The following is a 20,430-nucleotide window of genomic DNA, read 5'->3' on the forward strand; positions in this document are numbered from 1 at the left end:
ATATCGATATTTTTTGCTGTATGAGTAGTAAAAAGTGAGTACTTCAAATATATCAAGGTGCCAGCTGCAGAGGTTTGCAGACGAATGTGTCATTTCTCTTTTTCAGCGACCACCTCACTGAGAGGATACCCCCTTTTTTAACAAATCGTTTTGCGGTGTTGGCTATAGCGTGAAAACGAATGAACCGATCATCATATATTTTTGTGGACTTATTAAGTACCTAATAATATTGCTTTAAAACGAGAGAAATTTTAAAAATTTAAATTTTTAAAAAAATTGTGAACGGCGAAAATCAAAATTCGATTTTTTACAAAAAATTTACCGATTTTTTAACCACTAATCGGTCAAAAAAAATTTTAAAGGAAAATTCTCATATATAAAGACAAGAGTTTGATATATTCAATATGCTTACAAACAATATGAAGATTATCCACCAAATTTCAGTCATATCGGGTGGACATTGAGGCCACAACACTCAAAATACCGAAAATGAGGAGGCACGGTTCTATGGGGGCTATAGGAAGACGAGGACCTATACCGTCATATTTCTGGTGGAAGGTTATAACTCCCCCAACGGAGACTTAATACCAATTTTCAGCCATTTCGGTGTGATAATCAGGCTAAAACCTCCAAAATACCGAAAATCGGGAGGTACCGTCCTATGGGGGCTATATGAAGGCGTGGACCTATGCAGACAAATTTCAAGGTGAAGGTATAATGCCCCCTACGAAGACTAAATACCAAATTTCAGCAATTTCGGTGTAATAATGAGGCTAAAATCTTCAAAATACCGATAATCGGGAGGTACCGTTGTATGGGGGCTAAATCAAAACGTGGACCGAAGCCCACAATTCTCTGTTGGAATGTTTGATACCTCTGCCGAAGACTAACCACAAAATTTGAATACTTTCGGTTGGTCATTGTGTCTAAAACATTCAAAATACCGAAAATCGGGAGGTACGGTTCTATGGGGGCTATATATAAACGTGGGCCGACCAACCCAATTTTTTGTCCTGAAGATTGTAAGTCAATAATAGGTACTTGTACCAAAATTGATGCACCTACGACAACTCCTTCTATTTTTGGCCACAGTTAATATGAACTCGCGACATTGTGCGGCTCCAAGATGAAATGTGGAGTCGGTTCTGGCGTTTTCTCGGAAGAGGAAAACATGTCTACATCCACTAAGATACCTGAGGATTACAGTGTTTTTTTCAAGCGGAAATACTGACCATAAAGGAAGCCTGTACTGAAGTCTTACAGCATCACACAACTAACTCAATAGGAATCTTCGTCGACATTCAAGCGACGCTCCTTGCACTAAAATCTACGTCTGTCACATCAAAGCTAGTGAAAGACTGTAAAGAGTAGTTCTCACTTGGATTCCAGGCCATGTTGGGAACGAAAAACAGAAGAGCTAGCCTGCCTCTAACGAACTCCCAAAGGCCTGAGTCGCATTACCAATGGGAGTAGTTAAAGGGGACATCTTCAAATGCTATCTATCAATGGCTGAAAATAGATGGGACAAAACTGTAACATGCCAAATTTCAAAATCTACATGGCCTCAATACAACGCCAAACGCACAATGTTCCTAATCACCCAAAATCCAGGGAACCTGGCAAGACTTATTGCAGTGTTACCCGGTCACTGGGCAATTGGCAACCATGCAAAACGCTTAAATCGACCAAACAATGACCATTGCCGTAGCTGCGTGAATGAAGAAGAGGGGGAAACTGTTGAGCACCTCCTCGGTTCCTGCCCTGCACAAATGCAATGATATCACCGAGATAGCCGAAGTAGGTCTGAGAGACCTTCTGCGATTCGTAAACTCTTCAGGGTGGATTTAACTGCCAACATGTTACAATGAAATATCAATCTCTATACGAGTGGTGTGGTTTTCAAAACGGTATTTCTTACATACTAAATGAGGCTATAAAGTATAGCCACCATCTAAACCAACCATCAGTCAGCTGTTCCGACAGAGATATACCCTCAGTCTAGGGTCTAAAGAAAAGGAACCAGCACAATACTTCTGACGTCTATAGGCCAATTTCGCAGGAAGTATGGATTTGTCCCCGAAAAAATTGAACCGCCTTAACTAGGGCCACATATGCAACATGTTGACAAAAATTTAACAACGATCCCACACGAATCCATAAACTAAACTCTTTCCAAATTTTGTGTGGGAGGTACCAAAAAGAGTGGTCCGACGTAATTAATTTTCGGACACAATTCGAGCCTGTAAGAAATAATACGATATAAAACGTTTGGACCAAATCGGTTTCTCCATTAGACGGTTATCTTACGTATTACCGAGTTAACATGGTGCCGGTAGTGATTTTTAATATGTTGACCCATTATTTCAGGATGTATGAACTTGCCCCCGAAAACATGTACCGTCGAAAAGGAGAGCGCAAGGACAACCTGCTGAACAAATTTTCTTAAAATTTTAAACTTCACATTTTCTATATTTTTTGTGAGAAGTACCCGAAGTAATCGACCGATATAGTCTATATTCGAAACCGATGTATGCTTGGAAGCGATATTTCAATATGCAAAGTTATGACCAATTCGGTTACTCCTTTATCGCGCACACAATTATAGCGAAAAATTGGCGATATGGCCCATCGTTGAACTTAAACTAAGTTTGGCCAAAATATTACGAATGCAAAATTTTGGACCGAATCGGTTGCTTCGTTCGAGAGTTATCGTGCGCACCAGACAGACGGACGGACATGGCTAAATCGAATCCAAATTGTCTGAAACAGATGTCGTCCAGACATTCTTGGGGTTTAAAACTATTATTTCTATGAGGCACATTTTCCCCATATGAAAGGTTATATACCCTCGTTAGAATAAATGCTGAGGGTATAAAAATATGTTTGATGTCTTTTTTACGCTTGTGTATACAATTTATAAAAGTTAAATATACAATAAATCTGGGGTACAAATCGAATGCTCTTGAAATATAAAAAACAGTTTGCGGCTCTCATGACACTGTGGAAAGCTTGAGAAGGAAGTAGTGGAAGTACTATTTCAGTCCGAACTAGTTCAATTGTATATTGCTGGGATGTAGGTAGGGGGTACGTTAATTTTTACCGACGTTTTTTAACCCTCATCATGAAAGGCCCTATGTTCAGTTCGGATATAACTTCATACTAACAATTCGAATTTCCACAACATCCCTGAATCAAGAGTGAAATTTATTTTCGAATACATATTTTTAGGTGAAACAAATTCCTCACCATGCTTTTGCGGTTTTATAAGTATATGTGTAGAAATTCATAATATCCTTTATATATAATAAATTTGATGATATGATTGGATAAAAATATGCTGCTAGATTTTTTGACTACCTTAGTTATGGGTTTTCTGTGCATTAGGTTAGTGTACTTTTTGACTTTGATATAAATAATTAAAATTTATTACCGAATTAATGAAATTGGGATTCCAATGGCCGCATTTGATTGAATTTAATACGACCCAAGACCGGGAGAAGATACATACTAGTTATCGTATTCAGGTGACTGTCTTGCTATTAGATATACAGTTATACATGCCCGTAAATTGGAAGTTGTTCAATGTCTATAATTGGCCAAATATGCATATTGGAGCAATATCAATATCTGACCCGATTTTCATAGCTTTTTTGCAAGATTTTCTTTTTAAATTTTTTATGGATTGGGTAATGAATGTGGCCTGTAAAGCAATTTTTTCGAAAATTCACCTTTGGTCGCAATACAAATTATAATATATATATAATTGTTCCACAAACATCCCAGATGGGACAAGGGAGACTTCTCAATACAATTACTATGGAAAAAAGATCGATCAAGGGGCACGGGTTAATGTTAACCAATCGTCAAAAAAAATTCATATTTAAAAAACATTTTTCTTTTTTGGGTCACCGTACATATATATATATATGATACATATTTCTCTACAGTTCATACTAGATAATCCGAGATGGTAGGGAACGACACTTAACATGGTTTCTGTATTTCGGTTTATAGATTTCATTGGAAGCTCCTGGTTTTCAGGTTTTTAGTTTATTATTGAATTTAAAAAGCAATGATTAGAGAGGGCGCAAAAGCCCATAACAAATGAGTACATTCTTTTTGCAATTATAACACCATAAACATACAAAATACAGAAATGAAAATATTTCCATATACCTGTACAATAGCTGTTGGGAAGTTTATTTTCATGTTGAAGACACTGTAATTTTGTGATTGTTAATCCTCCCGACATTTTAAGGGTGTCATCCATTGTATTTTTTGTTCCTATATAATTGAATATGCGTAATAAAATTATTAATTAATTAATGGACTAAACGTTATACAATATGATATGTTAATTTGGTGACCAATACCCTTAACATCTGCGGTGTGAAATACATTGCGTTTGTCTGCAAACCGCAGGGAAGGACAAAAAAGGCAGTAGACAGACTAGCAGGTAGGTACACAACGACGTGAAAAAATGTGTTCGGTTGCATTTCAATTTTGAAAAATGACCTCTTGTCTTGGGCTTTGCCAACATTCATCAGGGTGTCTTTTTGTGTTTGGGTCATATAAGACAAAACAAAGGAGAAGAATACCATCCGTTTTGTTCTTCCTTGTGCATTGCAAACCATATTTGCGGTCATTGAGATAAAATATCACGTGGTCAACGGGCTTGTTACGCTGTTACTTGTCAGTGTAACGCTGCTGCTAATGCTTTACAATCTAGACTGTTTGACCTGCCTTTCTTTGTTGTTGTTGTTCGGTTGCTAACTGATGTTGTGAATGCAGCCTTTGACTTTAATTGATGCTGCTACGCTTGGCATGACTGTTTGCAAGCAGAAGCTGTAAATATTTGTCAACATTTGATTTTGGTCTGATAACAAAACCACACGACTTGGTATTTCTGGGAAATGTACCGAGAATACAAACCATTCTTCCTTCAATAGCATCGAGGGAAAACAAAGAACTGGTGCAACAATTCATTTTTGGTGGCAAGGCGAAGAAAATCATAATTTACACGCTTTCCACGCCGCAAATAAAATTAACATTTGTATTAGGACTAAATAAGGCGTCAATGGAGGTGTAGAACGGTCCCTCTTAAACCGTAATCCATTCAACATAACAAACTGCTGACCCACTAGGTGGACATATCACATTGAGGGCCGTTTTGTCAGTCTTTCTGTGCTATTCACCTACACACATAAACACATACAGACTAACAAGAAATGGTAATTAAAAAAAGAAAAACAACAAAAATAATTAACATAATCCTCTTCCGTTTTGTAGTGTAGTTTTTGCTTAGTTAATATTTTCTCAAATCAACACCAGACATTTCTTGGGCTGTAGTGCCATAATTTCTTTGGGGCTTAATTTGCCTAATTTTCCCATAAACAAACCCATAAAATCCACACTTGTACAACTCAGCCACCAGAACTCAAGCAAATGGGGTTTCCTGCAGACATAACGAACGACGACAGTGGGAAGCGTTGAGGCAGGGGGACAAAATGTACTGAAGTACATTTCTCCTACAAAGTGGGATCTAGACATTTCAGTTCTTTAATTTGAATCCCACCCTCGTTGTGCTTATGGTGGTGGACATCAATCTATTCAGTTGCCTCTAGCCAGGGTGGTAGACAAACAAACGTTTCTATTTTGTTGCCGACGGCCTTCCAATGTTATACATAAACAATTCTTATGTAAATTTGAAGGAAAATATGATTTACGATCTTCCGTTTTTATTATCCCCCCATTCTTTACGAACTGCCCATCCCCAATGAACACACTTTTATGGTCGCTTTTGTTTCGATATTTATGCAGACATAGAAATTTTAACACTTTTACTGTTTGCTCGAATATTGCCAACACATATTTTAGGACAAGTTAACACTTTAATAGAAAGCCGTAACTGGTGCCGACATGAATTCGGACTAGGAAATAACGTACTAATCATTCTAATAGGTATATGGTTGCCGCAACAATACATTCAAGGAAATGAGTTACAAATAAATACCTTTGAAAATCCCGGTTAAACACCCGATAAAATGTATTTGACAGATATAAACGAAATATGTATTGGACAAATGTTTCTATAATGTGTTTTTGGGATTTTTTCATAAGAAGTCCATGACAATTTCGGGCTTTCCGAATGTAACGTTTAAAACCCGCCCTGGAATTTGCATATAAGAAAAAAACTTTAATTGTTTCCTCAATATCCACAAAAGAGGTGAAGTAGCGCAAACGCGAAATTATTTCATTTGGATTCCCGAATGTTGTAGCAATTCTATGCCCTTTAAACGGTTAACAGTTACATTCTGTTTTCGTATACATATGCCAAAAAGAAGGAACGATTGCATTGCCAGAAATACCATCATCAGAATATAATGTATGGTTGTCTTGTAATTAAAGCAGACATACCGCGATATGGTATGATGGCATTCATTTCTGTCAAGAAAACAACAATAGCATTTGGAAATGAAAACAAACAAACAAACAAACGAACGAACAGTCGTCATTTGGAGTTGTTTTGATCCGCATGCAATTCGCCAAAGCATTGCGTTTCGATTTCAATCTATGTCAACACTTCATTTGCCAAGTTTTATGTGGTATAGGAATGTTGCTGGTAGCTACTGTTCTTGTATTGTGAACAAAAAAAAAAAACGTACATACATATCTATGTCGTTGTTAATTTTTTTAACATTGCACTTTGCAGTTATACCAAAGACATTTTTTTGTTATTTGAATGGTAACCGTCAGTTTTGTGAGTTTGTTTTGTTATTATATGTCCGTAAATGTAGGATAATTATAGGGACAGAATATGTTAGTTTCTGTTTGTTTTATATCTTATTCGTTGGGCCTTTATACTGAACTAGGGCGTTAAATCTGTAGTGACCTATTGAAAGTTAACAAAGCACATTTTTCATTTAGGCGAATGTTCCCGACTGTACGAGTCAGCTTTTCTGGACCTTTAAGACATATGCAACCTCCCGACCGTTATGCAGTACTTATCGATATTGTACCCATGGACTCTAGGCGATATCGTTACGCATATCATCGCTCCTCATGGTTGGTGGCTGGTAAGGCAGATCCTCCACCCCCAGCACGTTTATATGCTCATCCAGACAGCCCAATAAGCGTTGATGCACTAAGAAAACAGGTGGTTTCCTTCGAAAAAGTTAAATTAACAAATAATGAAATGGATAAAAGTGGACAAGTGAGTATACGATCAACATACATATGTATTAGGTTTCCATACAATGATTCATCGGATTGTCATGTAATTTGAAACTAAAAAAACAATAACTTTCTTCTTTTTGCAGATTGTCTTAAATTCAATGCATCGATATCAGCCACGTATACATCTGGTTCGGCTAAGCCATGGTCAGAGTATTCCAAATACCCCCAAGGATTTGCAGGAAATGGAGCACAAGACGTTCGTTTTTCCAGAGACTGTCTTTACGGCAGTTACGGCTTATCAGAATCAATTGATAACCAAATTGAAGATCGATTCAAATCCATTTGCCAAAGGTTTCCGAGATTCCTCCCGTCTTACGGATTTTGACAGGTTAGTGAGAAACGAATATGAACTACATTAGCTTTCTATGTACAAATACCAATAACCGCTTTGTACATTAATTTGTTATCCTTTTTTCCCAAATACTAAGATTGCTATCAAAAGCAATAATTATTTAGTAGAAGCTATGTTAATATGCCAACCACTGTTTGGTGTTAAAACACGAATGATTTACTCTCATAAGACCACATGATTACTTAGGTCTTGAAATGTTTGATAAATAAAGAGCTAAAAAAAGAGTCAGTTATTAATACCTCGTACAGTGGTGTTAAAATTCAAAATGTGTAAAGATATTTTATTTAAGTTGATTTTTAATCACTTGGCTCGTGTAAAAAATCTCCTTTTTTTCCAATTTAAAGTGAAAGTTTCCAACCGACTGACATGGTGAGAGTCTTCGACAAAACAACATAATCAGATAACATACAAATATATCTGATCATTAGACAGCGGAATTTTATGCAACCCCTATTTTTGGTCCGATTCATATGGGACTAGGCATTTTTTTGGCTTCTGATTAAACTGCAATCGAAACATATGTCATATGCAAAATTATGCATTTTACATATTTTCTTTAGCAACAAATATTTCAATTATAGGTACAAAAATGTACAATTTGTCTGTTTAAAATTCTTTTCAGACAAGTTAATAAAACAGAGAAATGTATAACGGCAGACTCAAACTTCAAAATACCGAAAATCGGGAGGTATCGTTCTATGGGGGCTATATGAAGGCCCGAACCTAAACCGAAAAATTTTAGGTGGAAACTGTTTACCCCTAAGAAAGACTTAATACCAAATTTCACCCATTTCGGAGGGATATTGAGGCCACAACCTAAATACCAGAAATCCGGAGGTACCGTTGTATGGGGGCTATATAAAGACGTGGACATATACCGACAAATTTCAGGTGGAAAGTTTTATACCCCCAAGGAAGACTTAATACCAAATTTCAGCCATTTCTGAGGGATATTGAGGCCACAACCTTCAAAATACCAGAAATCCGAAGGTACCGTTCTATGGGGGCGATAAGGACGTGGGCCTATATCACGAAATTTCAAGATGTTTTATAACCCCAACGAAGACTAAATACCAAATTTCAGTCATTTCAGTTGAATATTGAGGCTACAACCTTCAAAATATGGGAAATCAGGAGGTACCGTTCTATGGGGGCGATATGAAGACGTCGACCAATGCTGACAAATTTCAGGTGGACATTTTTTACTCCCAACGAAGACTAAATACCAAATTTCAGTCATTTCGGTGGGGTGTTGAGGCTGCAACTTTCAAAATACCGAAAATCGGGAGGTACCGTTCTATGGGGGCTATATGAAGGCGTGGACCCATGCGGACAAATTTCAGGTGTAAAATTTCATACCCGTAACGAAGACTAAATACCACATTTCAGCCATTTCGGTGGGATTTTTAGACCACAAATCCTTGTATATATTTTTGCATATGGTTTTGCATATGCTCATTTTCTGCAAATATGTAAAAATATGTCAAAATATGCAAAAATTTCTGGGCCTAATTCGTTTTATTTTGTGATAAAACGAGTTTGTGTCTAATCAGATTTTCTCTACGACCATCCTAACTATATATGTAATTGCATAGGATTCCGCTGTCTACTGTTCATATAGTTTTGTCGGACATTCAAACTACAAAAATCACTGCTAATTCCTGCAAATGAATCCGTGACATCAATGCGTCACATGGAACGACTATAATTAAATGTTGATGGGTACTTATCATACCTTCGACACGTCCCACAGAGGGGAAACATAGGCCTAAGGTTGCTCAAAACTCAAAATATGAAAATCGTTTTTTTTATGAAAAAATGTTGATAAACGGCAACCGGACTCTTTTCTACATTTGCTACAACCATCCTCGACTTTGTAAGATTAACCAATCCAATGCAGCAGTCGATTAAACTTAGCCATACTGAAAACAAAAAGTAAATTTTCGAAAACTAAGAAATTAGGTGAACATTAAAATTACATTATTTTCGCGAAAATTAATATTTTTCAAGATTTATTGTTTTTGTACAGTCTCCGAACAAGATTAGCATTTAAAATTTTCAGATTGATTGTACATCTTTGGTCTTTAATAATGGTGATACATATCCTCTTTATGAACATTTTTTATGATAATTTTTAAGATTACTACAATTTCAATAGTGAAAAAGTCTATTTCCCCGTCGTTTCCCGACCATAGTTTCTTCTAATCTTTTATGCGCTTGAGTCTCAAATATCAGATTCAATCATAAAAAATTGCGCATATTTGCGCCAATCCGAAAAAATCTAATTTTTCTTAAATAAAATATGAAATATATTTATATGGAATTGCAAGGTTTACTCACACTAAATTTTGCTCCGCCTTATAACCGGGGCTCTTATTTATCAGACTAAACCAACACCTATCAAATATATTTGCATTATTCAAAAACATTCACGGCTTTTCTCATGTGAATTGAGAAAAATTTAATTTAAATAAGTTTCAAAAAATAAAATTTGGAATAAAATATATGTATATGGGACTATATATACATCTGTACCGATTTGTTTGAAAATTGGCTCAATGGTTTTTTAGGCTAGGTAAGGTTGCATGTGTCAAATTTCAGTGATTTTGGTGCACTTTTATCTCATATCAGATGCGAATATATATGGAAGCTGCATCCAAATCTGGACCGATTTTCATTAGTTTCTATAGGATTAATCCTTGTACAGAAGATATGCTTTGTGCAAAATATTATATCAATCGGACTATAAATGAGCTTTCTAGGGCTTTTGATCAACTTTTAACATACATTTCCCCTCTGTGCGTCCTTTGAAACATGATTGAAGTCAGCAATTTTTGGAGTATTTTGTATATTATTCTAAACGATCAAAATAACGTCCTTGTAAACTTATTTGAGAGAAATCTATTCCAACATCATGTTCCACTGTCAAAAAGGCAACAATCTGCGTTTCTCCCATTCTTCCATGGACATTGTGGCACACAAATTTAGATGGTGGTGGTGTCAGTGTACAATGAAAGCAGTGGTGGCTGCGGCGGCAGTGTTTTAAGTGGCGTAAATTATAGGTCGGCACATTTAACTTTGAAGCTCATACGTACACGAAAACACGATAATAATGAGTGAATGTCGAATAACATTTACTGCCGCCGTTCTTATTCTTATGTCCGTTAATGTTGTTGCTGCCTTTGTTAATATTGCAGTTAGACTTTTCAATGCAATTATCAGAGAACATACGTAAAGGTAGTTTAGTTTTAACAGACAGAGAATTATAATTTCACCCAAAATAAAATAACGATTTTCTGTTGTTTTGTTCTTTTGCTTGTTTCTTGCAGAGATCCAATGGATTCATATTTGTTTGAACAGCATTTCCGATCACCTTTAAGATTCTTCCCGGATCCGTTAATGCAGCAAATGTCAGCACAGGATGCCGATGCAGCGTCCTTGGCATTTCTGGAAAAAGCCCGACAGCATTTGCAGATGTTCGGCCGATCTCCATATACGGAAATGCTATTACCTCATTTGTATCAACGTCCTCCAACTGCCGCCGCATTGAACGCATTTAACTTGGGCATGTGGCAACAACAGTGGCCCCAATTGACCGCAGGATTCCTAGCAAATCATCAGGCTGCAGCAGCTCAAGCAGCAGCAAATGCTGCAGCTGCAGCAGCTGCCGCATCTCGTCGAAGTCCTCCGCCTATAAATCCACCACCCCCGGCCAGCACACCCTCTTCATCGGGTTCGGCTTCTCCCGACTTGAGAACCAAAAACTTCCATCGATTCAGCCCCTATACAATTCCCCAACAGCATCAACAACAACAGCAGGCCACCCAGCCACCACCTCCAACAAGAAGTCCACCGAACTGATTTAAATCTACGCTGTCCATTCACCAACCAGTGCAATCTTAATCAACCTTAATATTAATTGCTAATGTAAAACGGGAGGCATTGTACACTATTGAAGAACTACCACCATTAGAGTATTTGTAAAAATATGTGTTATGTGATAATGTATAGACAAAAAAAAAATCAAAAACTACCGGCATGTATAAAGATGTAATTCCGTAGTCATAGTCAGTCCTCAGAATACGAATTAAGACCCGTTGGAAGACCAACATAACTTGATTCGTGGTAGGAAGTGCTTTCTTAGTGTTAAATTGAATACAAGGGCCAGCGATGGGCCCAATATGTAGTTGCTTTTGATTCCTGTATTGTATTATGTTGACTGTAATGACATTTTTGTTTGTATTTGCAAATGTGTATGTATGTATTATTGTTCCTAATTGTAATGAGTAGGCTAATCAAGTATTTTAGATAAATAAATGAATATAAAACAAATTGATGAAGTGTTTAGCAGCATAAATACATATGTAAGTGCGTATGTATGAATAGTATAAAATAGAAAACATACATACTATATATTTATTTATAATTTTATTTTACACTTTTTGTAATGTTTGCTTAAGATCAGTAAAATAAAATGTCAATACATTATTTAATGCTTAATTGAAAAATAATAAAAAAACTAAGAAAATATAAATATAATATGGTATTTATACTAACCTGGCACTTTTTAATTAATATGTATATTTGATTAGTTGCAATTTAAATGAAAAAGATAAAACTAGTTGACAATTTATTGATGAGTGTCGCTGCAGTGTAATGAATGCAATGTTTCAGTCGGCTTAGCAAGCCAGACAACATCACAAAAAAAGACACTTAGTTCCATAGTCCGTCCTTTCGGGGATGCCAGTGGGAAATATGTGTATATCAACAATCTTAAATATGAGACTTCGTAAGAGTGATTTCCCGATTTCTGATTTTGAAAGAAATCGTAAAGCAATGCCAGAGTCAAGTATTGATAACTAGATTTTTAAAAATGTTCAATTAACACCAGTAGTGCAATTCTCTAACTCATATTTTGGTAACATTAAAACGCAAAATTCTGAATGAAAAGTTCCATTAAAAGTTGACAACACTGTTGCTATCGGTAGAACAGTAATTCAAACAAGTAAAAAAGTGTCAGTCGGCTTGGCCGACAGAGAAATACCCTCAGCCTCAGACCTAAAGAAAAGAAGTAACACTCAATACTTCTGACGTCTATATAATACCATGTACAATGTTTGGATCAAATCGGTTTCTCCCTTCGAGGGTTATCTTACGTACTACCCAGTTCAGTTGGTGCCGCCAGCTTTTTGGAGCGTTTGGACCATTACCTCAAGAAGTAAGGACTTGCCACCGAAAAAAACGTGTGCCGTCGTAATGGGGAAAGCGAACACAAGTTGCTACACAAAAATCAAAGGGATTCGAAGCCCAAAGTTTGAAAAGATTCGGCTAATCCGTTCGAGAGTTATCGTGTGTTCCGGCCGCTACACATTACGCCATAGGGTTTTTTTACAGCGTTCGGACCATTTCTTCAGAAAGAATGAACTTGCCCCTGAAAAAATGTGTACTGTCGGAATGGGTGCAGCGAATGCAAGTTGTTACAAAAAGAAGCAAAACGATTCGAGGGCAGGCCTTAAACTGCACTTTTCCCAAATTTTGTGTGGGAGGTTCTGGAAGTAGGGAACCTATATAGTCCATATTCAAACCTGATCTATGTCCCATAGAGATATTACGATATGAAAAATATGGATCCAATCGGTTACTGCCTTTCGGAGTTGTCGTGCGCACCATTTAAGCGGAAAGTTTTGAGCTTTTGTGTGGGATGTACCTGAAGGAGTTGACCGATATGACCTATCTTCTAACTTATACTAAGATTGGACACAATTTTATGAACGCCAAATTTTTGATCGTAGCGGCCGATCATTTCGAAAGTTTTCGAGAGCTCCAACCACTACACATGGTGCCGTAGGGTTTTTTTTATAGCTTTCGGACTCTTTTCTCAGGAAGTATGGACTTGCCCTTGATGAAACTTTTTTTGTAGTAATGAAGGCAGTGAATACAAGTTGCTACAACAAAAATCAAATCGATCCGAGAGCAGGTCCTAAACTGAACTTTTCCGAAATTTTGTGTGGGAGGTACCCGAAGGAGCGAACCGTTAAAGTCCACATTGGAACCTCATCTATGTCTGGTAGAAATTTCACGATGTGCAAAGTATGGACCACATCAGTTGCTCCCTTCTTGAGTTATCGTGCACACAAATTTTCCGAACATTTTCGAACTTTTGTGGGGGAGGTACCTCTTCGAATTTAAATTAAGTTTGGACAAAATATTACGAAAGCCAAATTTTGGACCAAATCGGCTCATCCTTTCGAGAGTTATAGTGCGCACCAGCCAGACAGACGGAAGGACATTGCTAAACCGACTCTAAATTGTCTGAAACGGATTTTGTCAAAATATACTTGGGGTCTAAAACCATTATTTCGATGAGGCACATTTTGCCCGTAAGAAAGTGTATGTACCCTCGTTAGCATAAATGCTGAGGGTATAAAATGAGTTAATGAAACGCACTGCAGGGTACAATAAAGGAAAGGAAGAACACGTTCGGAAAAACAAAAGAAATGTAACCCGGTAGCTTTGTGATTTATTAGAATTACTAGTTTCTGTCATTTGTTAAATTTTTAAGTTATTTTTCAAAGCTAAGAAAAAGTTCACTTTGGCAGTTTTGTTGAGATATGTGTTTACTTATTATTTTTAATGTATGTCAGCTATATCTCATATTTGTTGTTTTCAAATTTAAGAAACAACTAGTTTTAAAAAAAGGGTGTAGGTAAAATTGATTTACTTTACATCAGTTCTCTTAGTTCTTTGCATTGAAGCAAAGAACTCTTCCTCCGTTGATAATTTGTCGAAAATAACAGCAAACTATCAACATAGTTATGATGATTCTCTGCATTGTGGAGACGCATAACAGTGGGAGTAGTTAATTTGGTTTGCATATGCGGCTACGAGAGTTTTTGAATGTTTCTGTTGAATTCGCATTTAAACGAATTCGTCGGTCACATTTATTCTTGAGCTCGAGTCGTCATAAAATTGAGGAAAAGTTCCTTGCTTCAATGCAAAGAACTAAGAGAACTGATGAGTCCAAGTGGCGTTGGACGAAACTAGTATTCTCTGCCCTTCCCTAAAGTAAATCAATTTTAACTACAAAAAAAAAAAAAAAAACATTGTTCCACAACATCCCATACGGGACAAGGGAGACTTCTCTCATATCAATGAGTGCACCCCGATTCATATTAGCTCAATGATATGGCGTTGGACGAAACTAGTATTCTCTGCCCTTCCCTAAAGTAAATCAATTTTAACTACACCCACTTTAAAAACTTGTTGTTTTTTAAAATTTGAAAACAACAAATATGTGATTAAAAATATAAATTATTTGTTGAAAATTGCGATGAAAATCACCGTGATTTTTTGTTGATTTTTTAGGAGGTGCGTAATAATTAACAAATTATAGTGCAATTTATGGAAATGCGTAATTTCAAACACAAATTATTGCAAAAACAGTAGTTTCAACAAAATATGCTTGAAATTAAACACAAACAGTAGCAAATTCATTTTCGCACAACAAAAAATGTGTGTTATCCAAGCAGAACCGCCACAAAAACCTCGTGTTAGTTGCTCGTGGTTCTTTGTTCGAAGCGGACAAAAAATTGTGAAGATATTGTTTTGTGCTTAAAAGTCCAAAAAATTTTAAAATATTTTTAGAGTCATAAATAATTTTAATTAAAGTTGAATTGAATTTTAAATTTTGAAAATTGAATGTTGTAAGTTTCATTTTAAGAAAATATTGTAGTTATTGGAGGGGTTTTCCTTGTTTTTTATACATTGATTGAATTGTAATATTTTTATATTCATTTACAGTTCGGAGGGTTGGCGTTTTTTGTTTGGGATGACGACTTCTATTTTGTTTTTCAAAATAGTCAGGCTTAATCCCATAGTCGTTGTTTTAATATTTTATTAAAACAACTTTAATTTATTAGTGGGAAAAAATTGGCGATGTTTACCAAGGGGTAAGGCAGGGAATACTACAACAACAACAAGAGCTAGCAATTGACACTTGGGTATAAAAAGTTTCTTGTTGAAAAACAAGAAATAAGGGAACTGATGAAGATCTGTGGCGAGATCTGAAACTATAGTACTCCCTGCCTTATTAAATATTAAAACAACGACTATGGGATTAAGCCTGACTATTTTGAAAAACAAAATATATTCATTTACTATATACTTAAAACCCGGCGACATTTTTCACCGCGAAAGCAAAACACTAAAATAAATAAAAGTAGATTTACAACAACCACATGAAAACTTCAATAACAAACTTGGTATCACTCACACTTTTTTCATGTGGTTGCTGTTTTCAACGCGTCGCACAACGGCCTTAAGGTCTGAATTCGACTTCTGTGTTGCTTGTTATACCCTACACCACCTTGTGGTAAGGGGTATTATGTCTTTGGGCATTAGTTTGTAACATGCAAAAGGAAACGAGATAGACCCATAGTTCCTTTTAGGGATATACATAGAATCACTTTCTGATTCGATTTACGCATGTCCGTCTGTCTGTCCATGTATTATTGTAAACAAACTACAGGTCGCATTTATTGTCCGATTCGCATGAAAATTGGAGAAGATAGTTTTTTTGGCCAAAGGACGAACGCTATTTATTTTGGTAAAAATCGGTTCAGATTTGGATATAGCCACCATATATATCTTCGTCCGATTAAAGGCATTTGGTGCACGAAACACGCTATATATGTCCGATTTCAATGAAATTTGGAATGTGGGACGGAATTTAGTCTAGCAATAAGTGTGCCAAATTATATAGAAATCGGTTCAAATTTGGATATAGCTCCCATATATATTCTCGGCCGATTTTAGGTATTTGATGCACGAAACGCGCTACATATGTCCGATTTCAATAAAATTTGGAATGTGTGACGGTGGTTAGTCTAGAAATAACTGTGCCAAATCATATCGATTCGATTCAGATTGGTTCAGATTTGGATATATGTAGCTCCCATACATATTTTCGACCGATTTGGGGTATTTGATGAACGAAACACGCTATATATGTCCAATTTTGATGAAATTTGGACTAAGTGACGGAATTTGGTCTACAAATAAATGTGAAAAATTATATCGAAATCTGTTCTGATTTGGATTTAGCTCCCATATATATTTTACATATTCACAGTGGCGTAGGGAATTATATAGTCGGCCCCGCCCGACTTTGATCCTTTCCTTACTGGTTTTAATTTTTCTTGATTATAACTAAAGTTTGCATTTTATGTTACAACATGAAATTGTCTGTCGAAAAAATTAGCCGATTTATCTACCAGTATTAATGCGGCCTCAGTCAGTTTCCAGTTGAAATGTTTCCAGCATTACAAAATCTTTGTTTTTGAAATCACAAACTGCCAAAGAGCAACTATATAATTTTAATTATTTTGCCGCTATAATGCACGTGCTTCTGTTAGCGAAGCAATTATTGCTTTACTGATAGCAAATCTAGCAAAAACGTCTCGCAAAGTTGTCTGTAGAACTACACTGAAAGAAAATTACGTTGTATCAATGAAATTTGTCATTGATTTTGAACCAAAGTAAGACTTCATTGTATGAATAAGTTTCATTTCATTTTTCTTTCAGTGTATATACTGAGATGCTGAGTTTTTCGGCATGTTAGGGATTCGACAATGAAAAGGAAGTCCAATGTTATTGGATTGGCTAATAGGATTTTTTTCATAGAAATGAAAGAAATGCATCTTTTAAACTTCTATTTACAATTTTTTTATTTCTTTCTGTAAAATTGCTTATTGGAAAGTCAAATATTAAACCATGAGTAAAATTTGTACAACCAAATAATTCCGAAATGTGTAAAACGTGTGAACGTTTAATGTTATTCCTCCTTCATTGGTAGGCCCGTTGTACATTATGCAAATTGAACAGAAAATTACATGTAAACATTATTTTCTCCCCGAACCTTTTGCCTTTTTAATGGCCTAATTATTCGCATCATATCAACATCGCACTTGTCTATTAGGTCCCAAGCAGCGGAAGGTAGAAAGATATGCTAAGAAAATTAGGCGGAATGAGTTTTTATACACAAATTACTTATCGTGGCAGTAAAACGCCTAATTTCAAACATAAATATCATTTGTCTGTTATCTCAAATGACCGATCTCTTCTCTTACATTTTCATTTGCATCCACCACCACAACCATGGTCTATGGCATACACCTGGGCAGGGGTATCATCTTCTAATGTCCCAACACACTCCCGCCCAAGAGACACTGGATGAGATGAGGAATACGAACTAATAATAATGGTCATAGACGTTAACGTCCCTTAGCAAGTGTACGACGTTTGGTATGGTCGTTATCGTTCTGAAAACGGCTTCATTTTCATCATCATCAGTGCCATTCAGGCAAGAAGCCACTTTTTTCGGTGGCATTCCATTTGTTAGCCAGTACGGTGTTTCGGTTCTTTGTTACCTTTTTTCGGGGATTCCTTATCTACACGCAATTCGCAGTTAAGTGTGAGCATTTAAAATTCTCGTTGATTCTGTTCTGACATTGGAAACACACGCACACACCCACACTCAGACCGAAAATGTATGGGGCACGTAGGATGTTGAAATGTTGTTTTGTTTGTGTGTTACTTTCAAAAATGTTTGGTATCCTCTCGACAAAATATGCGCGCGTTTATCTAAACAATAATTTGTTGGTTAGTTGGTTGTTGGCATTTAACAAATTATTTCACACCCTCTTGTGGCCAAAAGTGGACCGAAAAAAGGATGAAAGTTAGAAAATGAAATGAAATTTTTGTTCATGAATGATAATGGTAACAAAAAGAAATAATAACTGGTGATGTCCAGTTCACTTAAATTACATACATTTTTGTATGTTTTCAGATTATATGTTGAGACGTTTGGTATACTGCTCATGATGCCGAAGAAATGTTAAAATACATTCATTACTTTTATGAATTAATGTTAGTATATTTATTTGAATTGTGGGGCTAACATTACCTCTAGGTGACAATATCATAACGCTTTTAGGGCATATGTACTTATGTATGTATTCCTATTTTAATAACTTCATCATCATATATCTGCGTATCGATAATTCACTTTTAATAAACGTTTTTAATGAAAGCTTTGTCTGATTGCCGTTTGTTCATGTCAGCTGTAAAATGTCACACGCTTTACTCCCAAAAAAATTATGATGTCTTAATTAATGAAATCGTTTTTAAACAAAATTCTAGGTTTCCGTCAATATTAAATGTTTTTTTAATTATTAGATAGCTCTGAGATCCACAACAGAAGCCTTTTGTTTCCAATTCCTGTGTTAAACGCATTGGTCTGTGTGCCTACAAATAAAGTCATTATAATTCATAATATAATTTCAATAGAACAGACACATACAGATACAGTCTTAGTTAGGAAAAGTCTGTGCCTAAGTATGTCATTGTGTCATTAAGGTTGTGTCATTTTGTACTTTAATTACTCCTTCCTTTCTAATCGATTCATTATTTATATTTTATTGGTCTACCATGTGTTAAATGGGTTTAAGCCATTGCATCAGGCTCGCTACCAAACAGGCGTTAGTGAACTTCCGTTCCAGGACAACCGATGATTGACATTTCTGAGTTTGGCAATTGGAGCCTTCAATAAATTATGATTTGGCATTTGTAATGAAGGGGTTGGTCCGAATAGAGTGATAATTTCGAATAGCCTAGCTAGCCAACATAGTTGAACTAAATAGGTGAAGACTTTAAGCGACAATTCGAATGGTTACTATGGTATCACTATTTGAATAGAACGAACTGAACTCTTCAACAAACATAATGCTGGAATAGAAAGCCCACGTGTATATGTGTTACTTGCGTATATCAGCGAAATGCATGTCTAGGCGATTTCCTTCGTTTCCTTCATGGCCATGTTCCACTCGAGTAACTGCAATTAATTATTGCTGTTGGCCAGAGTTGAATTATCGCCGTTGAGGACATACAGAAATGCTCGTGTTACCTCGAGCATAATACTCGACAAGGGTATCCTTTACCCAGAAAGGGGAAGCAAACAGGGGGGGCAATCAGCACCATTCTTTTGTGAGTTGGTGTATGGCTGAGAACAACATGCTTATTATGTAGAACAAGCATGCAAAATGGGATATCCTTGGAACATGCAAATTTTTAATACACTCCAACGATATAATGAAAGAGAAGAGGCATGAACGATTATTCGGTCGATTGTAAGAAAGACGGAAGAACTACACTACACATTCATATGTCTGTATGTGAATCGTAGGTGAATCTGGTAGCAGCCCAGTGTTCCAAGTCTAGTCAATTGCTTGTCCTTCCGTACGATGAGGTCGATGAAAAACTCTTGATTGCTGATGAAGTGTAATGTAGGCTTCACTTGTTCCATCGTCGTGTGTGTTGTACTCAACAAGCACATACATACATACATATGTACAAAATAATGAGGATATACAACACACAGTCATGACAGTCATGTGTACAATGTGGCTGATAAAGTTTGTTCTACCCAGCAAACCAATCGTACCGACATCGTAACGAAATCGGAACAAAATTCGGACGATACGTCCGATATCTGATCCGAAATCGTAACGATATCTTAACGAAAGTTGTATGAAGTGGTTGACATAATTTCGGAACGAAATGTCGGAGCGACATCGGATCGATTTCGGTCCGATTTCGTAACGAAATCTGAAGAAAATCCTTGGGAAATTCGGAAAGGAAATTTCTTTCCGACATTCGTTCCGAAATCGGAACGAAATCGGTACAAAATCTGAACTATTTCCTCTCCGAAAAATCGGTTAGAAATCGGAACGAAATCTGAACGACACTTCTTCCGAAATTGTTCAGACATGTCGGACATCAGACAT

The 20,430-nt window shown here is 36.3% G+C and overlaps 1 protein-coding gene across 2 annotated transcripts in view; it reads left to right on the forward strand.

Annotated features, from left to right (window-relative positions):
• The window catches only part of LOC141392048 (T-box protein H15-like), a 35,111-nt gene extending 22,989 nt beyond the window's left edge, over positions 1-12,122 (forward strand). For both annotated transcript variants that reach the window (XM_073964983.1, XM_073964982.1), the window contains exons 4-6: positions 6,928-7,213; positions 7,320-7,564; positions 10,918-12,122. In XM_073964983.1, the coding sequence (XP_073821084.1) occupies positions 6,928-7,213; positions 7,320-7,564; positions 10,918-11,449 (1,063 nt within the window). In that variant the 3' untranslated portion in view covers positions 11,450-12,122. The remainder of the gene's footprint in view (positions 1-6,927; positions 7,214-7,319; positions 7,565-10,917) is intronic.
• Positions 12,123-20,430: the final 8,308 nt, after the last annotated feature.

This window comes from Musca autumnalis, unplaced genomic scaffold (assembly GCF_047663935.1).
Source record: "Musca autumnalis isolate F117 unplaced genomic scaffold, ASM4766393v1 scaffold_2, whole genome shotgun sequence".
NCBI classification, from domain to species: domain Eukaryota; kingdom Metazoa; phylum Arthropoda; class Insecta; order Diptera; family Muscidae; genus Musca; species Musca autumnalis.